The 14194-nt window shown below is 37.8% G+C and overlaps 1 protein-coding gene across 1 annotated transcript; it reads right to left on the reverse strand.

The window, feature by feature from the left end:
- Positions 1-9247: 9247 nt before the first annotated feature.
- On the reverse strand, positions 9248-12939 carry LOC124710953 (nucleoside diphosphate kinase A). Its single transcript, XM_047240965.1, has 4 exons — positions 12685-12939; positions 12508-12609; positions 9556-9668; positions 9248-9452 (listed from the first exon to the last, which is right to left on the reverse strand). Exons 1-4 carry the CDS (start codon positions 12859-12861, stop codon positions 9332-9334), a joined length of 513 nt encoding a protein of 170 aa, XP_047096921.1. The 5' UTR covers positions 12862-12939; the 3' UTR covers positions 9248-9331.
- Positions 12940-14194: the final 1255 nt, after the last annotated feature.

Genomic DNA, 14194 nt, shown 5'->3' on the forward strand with positions numbered 1-14194 from the left:
CTCATATGGGGAAACTTGTGGCAACCCTGATGAGGTGTCTGGAACAGTGAGACCTCCTCAATGCCAACCAACGTGGACTGTGAAAACATCGATGATGTGAAACCGAACTCATACTTTTCTCACATGATGTACTGAAAGCTTCGGTTCAAGGCAGTCAGGTAGGTGCAGTATTTCTTGATTTATGAAAAGCATTTGAGTCAGTACCACACCTACACTTATTGTGAAAAGTATGATCGTATGGAGTATAAAGTGAAATTTGTAACTGGATTGAGGACTTTTTAGTAGGGAGGATGCAGCATGTTATGTTAGATGGAGGGTCATCATAAGATGTAGAAGTAATTTCAAGTGAGCCCCAGAGAATTGTGTCGAGACCTTTGCTGCTCATGCTGTACATCAACGACCTTGCAGACAATATCAACAGTAAGCTCAGACCCTTTGCACATAATGCAGTTATCTATGATGAAGTACTGTCTGGAAGAAGCTGCATAAATATTCGGTCAGACCTTGATAAGATTTCAAAGAGGTCCAAAGATTAGCAACTTGCTTTAAATGTCCAGAAATGTAAAATAGTGTGCTTCACAAAATGAAAAAAAAATGTTGTATCCTATGGCTACAATAACAGTGACTCACTGTTTGAATCGGCCAACTTGTACAAATACTTGGGTGTAGCACTTTGTAGGAAAATGAAATGGATGATCATATAGGCTCAGTTATGGGTAAACCAGGTAACAGACTTTGTTTTATTGGTAGCATACTGGGGAAGTGCAATCCATTGACAAAGATATTGCTCTTACAAAGCACTTGTGCAATTTGTTCCAGAATATTGCTGAAGTGTGTAGAACCCATACCATATAGGTCTAACAGGGGATACTGAACGTATACAAAGAAGGGCAGCATGAATGGCCACAGGTTTTTTTATTCGCGGGAGGGTGTCAGAAAGATACTGAAAGAACTGAATTGGAAGACTCGTGAAGGTAGATGTAAACTGTTCCCAGAAAGTCTATTAACAAAGTTTCAAGAACCGGCTTTAAATGATTACTCTAGGAAAGTACTGTAACTCCCAGCGTATCACTCGCATAGTGATGTGAGGATAAGATTAGAATAATTACTGCATGCACAGAGGCATTCAATCAATTATTCTTCCCGCACTCCATATGGGGATGGAATGGGAAGAAACCTTAATAAATGGTACAATGGGAAGTACCCTCTGCCGTGCACCTCATGGCGGTTCTCAGGGTATAGATGTAGATGAATTCTGGGATGGGTGCTGTTCACACACCACATTGTGATCTTCAGATAACTAATATGACCCATACTGGAGTATGTGTCAATAGTATTTGGCTGCTTACTCTCATGTAGGAAGGATACAGAAAATCCAGAACTGGACCCTAGATTGGCCTTACACTTCCATCTCAGCGTACTGGCTGATGCCCTCTATGAGTCTACAGTACCAAGAAGCAGTGTGCTTGTTTTATAAATGAAAAGTGCTCTCCAGTAGTGAAAACATCAAGGATCGGGGCCATGAGCAGTCCTGATGGATAGAACTCTGTTTGTCAGACTAAATGCAAGAGTAATAACACAGCAGTAAAGCTGAGGGGAAAAAAAAAACTTTTACTTTGGCAGCAGAAAAGAAGCAGTAGAAAGAAACAAAAGCTTCAGCCACACAGAGGGTGCTTCAGAAGATGGAAGTGTAGACTGAAGGAACACCACAACAGGAAATTTCACCTTAACCTGGATTTGCCACAATGGCAGTAAAGAAGCTCATAGTGTGCATTTAACCAGTTTAAATCTAGATTAAGTACAAGCAATTCACATAAATGGTCAACATACATCAAAATATTCATTGAGAAACTATTTATTGTGAATCGGTTCAAATGTTTCAGTCTGTGAGAAACTGCGAACATGTTCCATGAAACATGAAAAGAAGCAACTACATGGCAATTATTTTTGTTAGCATTTAACTTTTACTATATCTTCTGTTGTCCTCTGACAACAGTACCTTGTCAATTGCAATTCAAGTTAGTGCATGTCACTTGCACTAGAGAAAACTTAACTGTGAGTATACAAGCACACATGACCTATCATTGTTTACACGAGAGGACAAATATATTTGGGACAACAGTTTTCAAAATAGATCAGAGTTATAAATTCATTTGCTACTAAGAAGTGGATGGTATATTGCAAATCTTACTTTCCCAGCCATCTTTATTTTACCCTTGAGTACATAACTACACAGAAACAATTATTAAGGCTCAAATTTGACAAACAAGTTTAATTGTTTTTCACATTTTCTTTCTCCTCCTGTTCCCAAGGTAGATCATTAGTATTGTGGGTATCATAGTTCTTAAGTTGATCTCTCCCTTTCCACCACCATATGAGATTATTTCTTCTTCAACTAAGACATTAATGCTTATCATGGCCATAACAATTTGATTGTAAAAGAACATTTTGATTATGATAAATACAGTAGAAACTGAAGCAGTTCAGCAGGTTTCTCTATAAAGTGGGATGTCAACCCATAAGCAGGAAAGTGTTTCAAAACTGAACTTCCAATATCATTGCACTGCCTGGTACAGAAATTACAAATGTGTGAGGATAAGTACACACAAAGATTTTCATTGAGAACTAATTTAAATTATTTTTTCTTTCATGGTTTTTGGCATATTTATTTCGTGAGTGAATACTGCTTTTCACATAAATGAATTAAACCTTTGTACTTGGCCATTTGTGTGAAAGACAGTGTAAGAAGAGAGAGAGTGGGCTATTGCTTGCAGGCTGTACATCCTCCTGTCACAAATTCATGATGAGGAACAGAGTATGTACAGTTTAATGGAGATCCAGTGTGGCATTTTTAAGTGTAGCATACTATGGTAACAATAAATGTTCTGTTAACAGTTTTGTTACATATTTTGTTTCTCTCACTTGTAATCATATGGCAGCCTGAAAGTTATGTTGTTCAAAATAATCTTAAATTCCACTAGGTTAAAGGTCAGTTTAATAGCAGTTGGTGATCTGTAAGATCTTCTGAAGTTAGATTGATTCATATCTTACAGTCCAAAACTGCAGCTGATAGTTAATTAGCTACCTTTTCTTTATTAATGTCATGAAACTGATCTACTACATTTCATTTTGACAGTATTCTATGACAAATGTGATTGCTATATGCTCTGCATTTGATTTGCTTTAGATTTTATGTTGGTGGTACACTAATGTATAATTTTTTTTTCCAAGCTGGAAGAAAAGCCTTTTATTACTCTAGTCTGGAATGAATATACTAGGTGTATTCTGAGAGTCACCAGGCACATTTTCTCTGGTATTTCGGCAGATGTTTGAAATTCTGTTTTTGCACTGCGTAGCTGGAGTCAGCCCAAACAATTAACGCTTGTCACATTTTTCATGCAATGCCCAGTGTGAACAGAATGTGTCTGTTTCCCTTATAAAAAAATAGGAATTTTACATGCCTTTTGGGTGCTTCCACATTAGTCTAAACTGACATTTGTTTTTTAGTTTCTATTAACAGGGACAGTAAAATACTATGTCAGTAGTGCATGCTTGGCATTAGCGGTCAGTGCGGCCAGGAGCACTGCTGGAGTACTGGTTATTATTCAGGTTTTGCAGTTCCTGTTAAATACATGTTGAGGAGACGAACATCGAACTAGACTAATCTGAAGCCACTATTGAAGAGGCATGCAAATTACCACATTAAAAATAATTTTATTTGTAACAGGAAACAAACTGTCATTTTCTGTTGGCACTGATCGTTGCATGAAATATGTGACTAACACTATTTGTTTCGGCTGACTTCAAGTACACAATGCGAACATGAAAGCAAGAATATGCTGAAACACAGATAAAATGCACTTGATGACTCTTGGGAGAGAGACACTGTATATCAGAGCAGTACATTGCATGCCAAATTCATTGATACTTTTCATTTCTATTTCACACAAGATTAATCAAATCAGTCACTGAACTCTACATTGGACTGTTAGTCTTTTCAGTTTGTTTAGTAGTAGTGTGATGCTTGTTTATCTATTGCACAAGTTACCCAATTCTTAATATTCTTAGCATTTTGTATTCAGTTTGAGACATCAAAATAAGGTTGTTAACAACACTGTAGGAAGAGATAAATTGCTGCTTACCGTAAAGATGACATTAAGTTGCAGACAGGCACAATTAAAAGACACTTACACAAAGCTGTGGGCCACAACCTTTGTCAGAAAAAGAGAAACACACATCATTCAGTCAGAGAAGCACACGTCACAAACACAAACGTCAACTCTGGAACTCGGACCAGAATGTTACGCAAAGTAGGTCTTCAGGCTTTCCCAGTGAGGTGTTATCTTGGAAAATTAGTTTTTCTGCTGGTAATCAGCGTTGTGCTTAAAAAGTAAATTTGAGCCATTAGTAGAGTAATTCTGCTGCATTCTGAATCATCTTAATAATGTTCTTCCAATATTTCTTGTATGGGGGTAAACACTCATCTTATGGGTGTTACTCACCACTAAGTGTGTAGTTACAATACTGAGGCACACATTGCAGTGACTACTAGGCATAAAAAAATTTATCTTGCTGGATAGTCTCAAGAAAATGAGGCTAATTCTCAAGAAGCTCAATAAGTGTTGTGCTACCTTGCAAATCAACGTAGCATTAAGAACTTAACTACAGGAACAATGCAATTACATTAAGTTGCATATTAACTTGCCACATTTGTCGTGGTTGCTAAATACACAAAACGAAGTTGCGTAGCAGTTGGGCAGCCTTAAACAGCTGAGTGCTACACCCTTCAGCACAGTTCAGTTGCACCAGGGTACATAATGAGGGGTGTTAGTATCAGTTATTCATCTGTCATTGTCGTTGGCGTCAGGAGGCATGTCTGTTTAGAGTCTGCAGGCAGTCATTTTGCAGAATTTAGAGATGAACACTAATAATCTTGTTAAACAGCATCAGCCATTTGGGTCACATTGTGTACCTTGAATGGTCTGGATGGATATACTGCCGAATTGCTGCATGTGTTGGGCACAATGTATCAGTGGTGTGGAGTGGTGTGTTGTTGCTTTTGGCAGTTATCTTTGGAACATTCCCATGCCTGTAGATCAGGTTCTGAATGTCCGCTTACTACAGAAGTCTCATCAAGATTGACACATTGTGCAGGCAGTGGCAGCCAACTGATCATCTTCCTGGGACAAAATCCTAGCACTTGTCGCATCTGCTCTGTCATCAGGGACCATTGGGAATTGACTGCTTGCAGCAGGATTAAGATCATGTGTGCCTCTGGCCAGGTTCCCAGTGGCACAACAACACCACAAAACATGGCTTTTCTATCGTGAGAGTTGACTGCAGAGTGGAATGGTACAGTTTTCAGTGATGGAAGTAAGTTCTGTCTATATGCAAATGATAGACGTACTATGGTGTAGACTTTGTGAGCAGCTTACTCCAGAGTGCATTTCTCCTCAACAAAAAGGTCACCCAATTTCTTAGGCAGGAAGGCGATTTGTTTTTCAGCAAGATAATGCACATCCACATACAGCTGCTGCAATGCAACATGCTCTTGAGGGGGTGTACAATTGTCCCGGCCAGCGAGAGCATCATATCTCTTGCCAGTTGAACATTTAAGGAACACGAATAAGTGGGAACAGAACAGCTCACCAGTGCCTCCAAGAACCATGCTGAACTGTAACAAAAAGACTCAAGATGCTCGGGACAGTCTATTGCAGAATGCTATTCGGCACCATTATGATCATTTGCATGCTAGAATACATCCCTGCCTTGCCGCTAGAGTGGGGTACACTGGGCACCCTTTACCATAGCGTATATAATTTGGTCATTGTCACCATACACTCTTACAGTGATGAGGTACCTGTCACCTCTCTCGTCAGTGAAATGACCTTGTCCTTTAGGTTACTGCATTTTTTTTATTTTTTTTTCGTGGCATGTACGAATGCTTAGTTGAGGATGGGGCTTACAAAAATGAACCAATCAGTTTTTGCTGTATGGTCATTGACAGCAAATAAAACAATCAATCTTAAGGAAAACAGCTTTTGCCTGTATCAAATCTACTTTGCCCATTTATTTCCCTTATACTTTCACTTTGCATCTAGCACCTACATCAGCAGTCATCAAACTGCAGCATGCATTCATGTGGCCCCCAATTATTAATCTTATTCTACAATAATATGCATCAAGCAACTAACAGCCAAATTAAAAAATGTCAACTAACGTTAGAGCTTAAGAGTAATTTTCTTGCTCAATAACCAAAGTACTTATAGGGACAGTAATATTTTAAGATGTCCTTAATTAAAACTGACACTGGTGAATACAGCCTTGAGCTAATTTTGCCACTTATGTCGGGAGCAGTGTGCTAGTAGCACAGCCACTGCAGGGTTAATGGAAGTAAGAGGTGATGCAGACAACTTACAAGCATTCACAACTAGCACCGATCAGCTGCTATAGCATAAATGCCTAACAGAAGTAACATGGATTCATGAGTGTACATTGTAGAGATTGTCATTTTCAAATGTGGTACATCTTTGTAGCAAGTAATATGCACTCAAATTAAGCTATTGTAATACAGTGCAATAGTAAACACTGCCATTCAAAACATTTGTGATGGTTCCTCATATTGCAAGTTATTAATTAATGCAACATACTAATTTACAGGGTTCCAGTCAATAGTAAGTTCAATAGGGGAAGGTGTGGTAAAATGGCCAGGTCAGGAAAAGTTTAAACAACTTCCTCTGGCCTACAGATGTAGTTCCTTGTTTACTTCAGTTTGATGATTTATTCTGTGTATCACTAATGCTGACACGGCATCCAAAGGGAAAATTGGCCAAAGTGTTCACCCCCAATGAAAGTTCTATCCCTTTGTGACAGTTTTGAATGAAGTTACTCTATTTGGCCCAGTACAAAGTGCCAACTGTAAACAGTCTGCTGCAGCTGCATTTTAATCTTTCACATACTATGGCATGAAGACAACTAGAAAATATGCCCCCAAACAAGAAAAACAAACGTGGGATTCAGTTGCAATATGGCACCGGCCACAGTACCCTCCTAGGTACAGAAGATGAGTAGCTACGTAAGTCTTCAGGAAAATGCATGTAGTTGCAATATGTTATTTTCATGCCACACTGCAGTGTCAATATTGGCTAAGAATCTTTGACAACCACTGACCAACATAGTTGCAGCCCAAACTGTCACGCCATCTACAAACTACACATGTATCAATATACAGCTGTATCAATATACTGAAAGCAAACTACCAGGAGTGTGGTAAAAGTGGGTTTAATTTGAAAACTGGCAGCTGAAGTACCTCTCCCACACACTACATGGCTTGAGGATAAATGCAGACAGTGCCACAAATTGTATATTGTGGTTCCTATACAAAACTCCAGCCTTCTGATTTACATGTTGTAGATTAGTGGAAGATCTTTCAGTAAAAATCAGTCTCATTGCAAATTAAAGGCAAAGTGACAACTCTGCAAGAGGTCTGGATCCAAATATTGGCAGCAGAGACACAAACTCATAGACTATTCTTATATCCTTTTGATCAGTACCTACACAGAAGAAGACATCTGTTTACAGTGGCACTTCTATGCAGTGTTTGGTTCTCACAGGAAGTACAAAAAAGAAAAAACTGATGCTTGCACATCAAAAATATGCACCCATAACTAAAGCTTAGCTTTACTTGGAGGGATGTTCTATTTTCAACTATGTGCTTCCAGTGTAAAAGTAAGTACTATGACATCTTAACTGCGAGACACATTCTTAATAGAGATTTCTCATCTGAATACAAAAAACTATCTGAATACATTTCAAGTTTGTGTAAGCCCAGATGAGCAGAGATGTGGCTATTGACACAATGCTAACAAAATAAATAAATAAATAAAAAAATATGATCCAATGCATACCAAACTTACAGTGACAAAGTTATTATCCCCTAACAAAAGAACAAATATCATTCACAGAAAATTAACAAGAGTCAATTATACCTGCAATCAAGGTTAACTGGTTGTTGATTCTCTTTAAATATATCATCATCTTCATATAGGGACCCATGTCCATTGTATTTCAGCTTTAAATACTAATGTACCTGAAACATTGCACTATTTCTGGGACATTCTCTAAATGTTCACAGACCCACAATTCCCTGTTTATTGCCATCAATATGCAATGCAAGTATTTCATCATTTATTGCTATGAATATAAGACCACACCTCACAAGGGAAACTCCTGATGTTGCCTTTGCATCAAACATTTGCATTTCCCATACAAAAGCCATTTCCTTTCGGCTCCTAATCGAGTAGTTGTGCAGAGTCAACTTTCATTATAGGTCTGCCTTACACCTCACTGTTGAAGCATGTTACAACACAGACACAAATTTGAATAAAGCGAAAAGAAAATTTGCACGATAGAGATTTGAACCCTGCACACCCGTGTGCTAACCCAACACTAACCACATCACCATTTCTGTTCCCAGCTGCTCTATATCTTACTTTGTTCTTTGACTGTTCACTGTTTCTATTCTGCCTTTTTTCCACAGTCCAGTAAATAATCTTCCTGTCTTAATGCTTCACCTGTGTTCAGTTTTTGATGAGCTGTCTACTGGGCTCTCACCACTAAATCTGGGAATGGAGGAGGGGGGGGGGGGGGTGGTGCAATGGGGAGTTTCCCATGACAACATGTTTGGCTATTCCACACAAATGTGCCTAGAGCACATTATCAGACACTCAGTCCTTTGAATCATGGGGAACAAGTATTTACATTCATGAGGGCACAGAAATTCATTGACAAATAACAATGTCACCAAACACTCATTTCTCCACCATCCACTCCATGTCCTAGTGAAAGATGGTATGAACTATCTGCCATGAAGCATTAAATAAAAATGTTATTTCCGTTCACATTTAACTTTTTCCCAACCTATCAAGTTTTCAGTGCTTGGAACAAGTGCAACATTCTTGTTTATTTGTAGATACAAATGAATGTACTTGGCAATGTTTGTGAAGGCAGATACTGTTACATCCAGAGATGTTTCTTTGGTTCTTGTGAAGATACCTTTATCCTCTACACCAATACTCTTACAGATTTCCCTATCCATTTGTTTTCCACATCACCTTTCAGCAACTAGTAATTGCAGACTAATTGTGAGCCTGTATTTATAGATTCTTAAGTTAAAATAATTTACTAGGGCAATTTGAAGCAGATTTAGGGGGGGGGGGGGGTAATCTACACTATTATAAATGCATTATTACACTTTTTTTGAAAAATTTATTATTATCACATAAATGGCGCATTTTGTGTAACTGGAATGTACACAGTATATAAGATTCAATTAGTCTTCATAGATCCATGCCTGAGTTGCTGGCTGCCAAGCAACCAATTCCTTTGACTCAAACCAGAGGCCTATTTCCTTCTGTGCTGACTCCACTGAATCTGAACCGTGTATGATGTTCCTGCAGAAAGAACAAAATCAGATACAAGTTCAGCATGGTATAATCAACACTACATAGTTTAATTAGGTGTTATGTACCACATTGTTCTGTGTTTATAATTTACCTTCCCACTTGAATGCAGAAGTCACCCCTAATGGTACCTGGTGCTGAATCAGCCGGATTAGTTGTACCCATCATGAAACGCCCCGTCTTGACAACATTCAGTCCTTCCCAGACCTGTGAAACATTTAAAAGTACTTTTAGTTTAAAGATTATGTTTGAACAGTCTCAATATATGTAACAGAATTACAATTCTTCATTTACATACAAGCTAATGGTGTGTACGTGTACAAAGGCAGTGTGCAAGTGTGACCCTACAACCTAACTTAGACCTTGTACAATGCAACATTGCTCATCACAATTTCCACAATTGTTATTTTCAACACACCCTATCCTGTTAATCTTGCAATTGTTGTCTGAGCACACCAATAAAAAATATTAACTACCTACAATCTTTACACCGTCAAATCACAGTTGAAGATTAAGACACAAAAGCATTAACTCTGCTACCATAACCCACCCAAGTGAGCAAGAGAGTAAGTTACCTTCAAACATTCAGAAACATATCAATGTGAATACCACCATTTAAAAATAGTGTGGGACATGCTGAAAATATCAGATCAATGAAATGGAAAATATACAAGCCACAGTACAGTTCTTTGTTGCAATTATCCCTCCCTTTACTCCCACACGTTTTTCTAGTAGTAGTTTAACTATACTACTTCAGAACTTATTTGTTGTTTCACAGTAAAAAGAATGAAAATCCTTGCTAAACGAGTTAAAAAAATAGCTGATTCAAGCTAGTCTATTGCATGCCTGAGAATTCAAGTTACAATACCCACAACATTGTCCCTGCTTGTAGAGTGAACAAGAATTTAAAATTTCTGTTTCAGATAGGTTTTTACCATTTAAGTCAATATCAGCTCACAGAAATACTGATTAATTGTGAAACCATCAAGTTTTTATCCAATGGCAGGGGAACTGTCTTTGCTGTGTAACTTTACACAAAAGTGTATCAGCTATAGTTTTTAGTTTCCTCTGTTGCAGAGTTTCTTTTGTACTAACACGTCAAGATGAATCAGAGTAATGAAGTGGTGTCAGGGCTTCACATGCTTTGTGCATAAATGTGACTTAGCATTCCTGTTCCATTAAACTTCATAGTTATAGCGTATGGTTTGAGGGTGTGGTAAAAAAAAAAAAAAAAAGAGCAGGAACAACTCAATAGAAAACAAACTATTTCTAGACCCCATCCTTTACATGTCATACCATTATGTTAAAAGGTCAAACAGCAAATTAATATGGTAATTCGGACAGCCTAATATTTGTAAGTAGTAAAGATGTTGATATGTTACGATTTCCCTGTACACTGAGGATTTTTTTGCACTACTGCTCTTGCCTGACAGATTCACCTTCATTTCCATTTACCAGAATATTAGCTAATGTGAAATATGAGCTACCCTTCAAAAACATGGGCATGTATTTTAGTTCTCCCTCACTTTATACTGCTTCAAATTTTAAAAACACAGGGAAGTGCGGAAAAAGCAAATTAGGCACAACATAAAATTTATAGTGGGATGTAACTTCAATTTACTCAAGCTTTAGCAACAGACATTTTTATATTCACAAGTTTGTTTTCTCTCCACACCAAGGCTACATGTTGCATGCCATGCAAAGAGCATGTTTGATTTTAGCATTGCAGATTTTTAGTAATTCCAGTTCTTTATGTTCCTTAATCTGATGTCTAATTGTTCTTTTTGCCATATCATCCATTCAACAATTTCATGGTGGTGTGATTTGAGCAGATTTATATGTCAATGTGGCTTGAAGAAAGTTAATTTGTGTCATTTACAGCACTTCTTTCAACCACGGCACATATCTGAGGTTTGACCACAATGAAAGCACTAAAATGACCTAATACTTTTATCAATTAAAGTCATACTTTCGATGCACAGCTACACTAACATGTATTCTATGTGTATTTTAAAGTCCAGAATAGCTTCAGTATACAAATCCACATGCTACATTCGAGGAGTAAGTGGTAACCAGTTGATTTTTATATGTCTTACCAGTCATTTAGCTGTGCTTACAGCTGAATAAAATTTATAAAATAAGGTAATGATTTATATATAGTGAGTGCATCTCATTACAACAGTGCGCATTCCAACTGCAAAGCAGAGGGTGTCCAGTGCGTGTTTTGAAGACGAGAAGGATGTGTATATTAAGGAGTGAATGATGAGTTGCCAATAAGTAACGGTAGACTGCAACAACGGTAGAAGGGTACCATATTGCATTTTTCTTAACTTGTGTACGACATGTGGTAATATCCATCAAACTCATTACCTAATATGTTTTTTTTTTTAAATTTACATTGCAATTTTAGTTGTTAAAACAAGTTAGGCCCTAAATCTGCTGTGAATGAAGACATCAGGCACTATAGATCAATCCGGTACCAGAATCAACATTTCACGTGGAAAGGGGGAGGTATACTACACTGTAAACCATTCCACAACAGAGACAAGAGTACTCTGTGTCTTGTCCATATGAGAAGCTTTTCAAGTGATGAACTTGCCCTTTCGGCTGAAGGGAAGCGACTGCGGCAGTCCTTAATGGAGGAAAATGCCAGAGATGGTTATGGGGAATCAACGGAAAGTACGGTTGAGAGACCCCACTGTTTCGGAATTGTTCCATAGAATGGCAGACTGCATCCCAGACTAAAACTGGTAACCAGTCAATATCTGTCAAATGTGTGTTGCAATGGTACGTACACTGATCTAGAGCTGGCCATCAAAGGGAAAAAAACCTATTATTTATTCAGAGAGTCTGCACTGGTTCAGTATTCACAAACTGTTGAAGTGCTGATGATAGCACAAGTGAAACCCGAAACGTTCTTGACAGAAGTCGCAAAAAAATTAACGCCACGTGGTATTTTCTGATACGCCACATATTTAACACATCGCTATTTAAAATTCCATATACTTTTATTCTTAGGATCCATTAGATGAACGTTTTTACTTACCATTGCAACAACTGGGCCAGAAGACATGTATTTTACCAGTCCAGCGAAGAAAGGTCTCCCAATGTGTTCAGCATAATGTTTCTTTAGCAGGTCTTCCGACGGCTACGAATGGAAATTTGATCAATGTAACATACGTATACGAGGAAAATGTTTTTAGTAACTATCATAGTAACTTACCAATACAAACTTCATCGCTACTAGTTTAAAACCTTTAGCTTCAAATCGTTTTATTATTTCACCAACAAGATTTCGTTGAACACCATCTGGTTTCACCATAATAAATGTACGTTCCTTGTTTGCTGCCATTGCTTTGGAAAATAGGGAGAAGATATACAGAACAGTACAAATAACCATACGACGTCCACGAGGAACTCAGGAGACAGAGAAGGAAGCCGGTAAAATGTACTAGGTTTTATGAGGTTCCGGTGGGAACTACTGTGCGGTCACAGATATTAGAAAATTTGGACTCGGGTGAATGGAGACATATCCAGTGCAATTTAGAAAGAAGGTCTTGAGTTGGTCACAAATCTTAGCGTAAGAGTGACAACTGTGGTAAGTTTGCCTTTATTTTCCTTTTCATACATAATCTCAAAATATTTTTGAAGTTGATGTCACTTTTTCCAACATTGGTATTGCAGTTTTGATAGTACAATCATCTTTGGATTCGTGTACATTTTTTGATATCAACTCTGGTACGGAGGTTGTCAGAGTCGTCGGGTGAGTGTAAAATGTTTGTTGTGAATTTTCACTAGTTGCGTATGTTCTGATTTAAGAGTGTTTATTTACATAAGAACAAATTAATATAATAATCGCTGACCATTAAATATGAATAGTTTTCGCTTGGCAGGAATATGAGTACTATTGGAATTATTCAGACTAGTGTTCCTAAAATTCATGATAAAATATTCAGGTTTTGTACCGACTGTTTGTAGGCGTTTTGGATAAAGAGCGTTTAGGTGTGTAACACTACTCGACACCGCCACTTAAAGCAATATTTTGTGCATGTATCTTTTGAGTGGAAGTGATTTCTTATCTGCATGAGTAAAAGTGTCCAGCCACATATCCAGAACGTTAGTATTCGATCCCAGTTTGTACCACGAATTTTCTGGTAATGTGGCGAACTGACGGTTAGACTGTGCACATATTGGATGGAAGCAAAAGCAGTAGGGTATCGTGGTTTTCAAACCAAACTTTTGTTAGAGCGTTGTTTCATTACGATGAGAATGTAATATAAAAGTGAGTGTTTGGAACTAAAGCCTCTGTCAGGCGTGTCGTGTAGTAAGGAAGTGAAAAGTGGGCGATAAACAATTCAGACAAGAAAAAAATGGAAGCTGTTGAAATGTCGCATAATTGCAGAAACTGAATTGATTTATTTGCTTCCAAACAGTTGTGGTGTGCTGGCTAAGGCATCATTAGTACATACATAACTATACATTGCTAATCTTGTACTCATCCTGCACTATCACAGCCTTATCCTATCCAATTTTGTCAATGCTTTTGTCAATGTGTGTGCATGTGCTCTCTCATGTCCGATGCTGTTGTACCAAATGGTCTATGGGCAAATAAATAATAAATCACATAATACGTTTTGTTGCGCATATTACACAGACTGCAAATAGAGTTGTATGCCATAAGTTACAATTTTATCTGTTCAGTCACATTTGTAATAAAACATTTTTTTTTATTA

The sequence above is a fragment of the Schistocerca piceifrons genome, chromosome 1, assembly GCF_021461385.2.
Source record: "Schistocerca piceifrons isolate TAMUIC-IGC-003096 chromosome 1, iqSchPice1.1, whole genome shotgun sequence".
Taxonomy (NCBI): Eukaryota; Metazoa; Arthropoda; class Insecta; order Orthoptera; family Acrididae; genus Schistocerca; species Schistocerca piceifrons.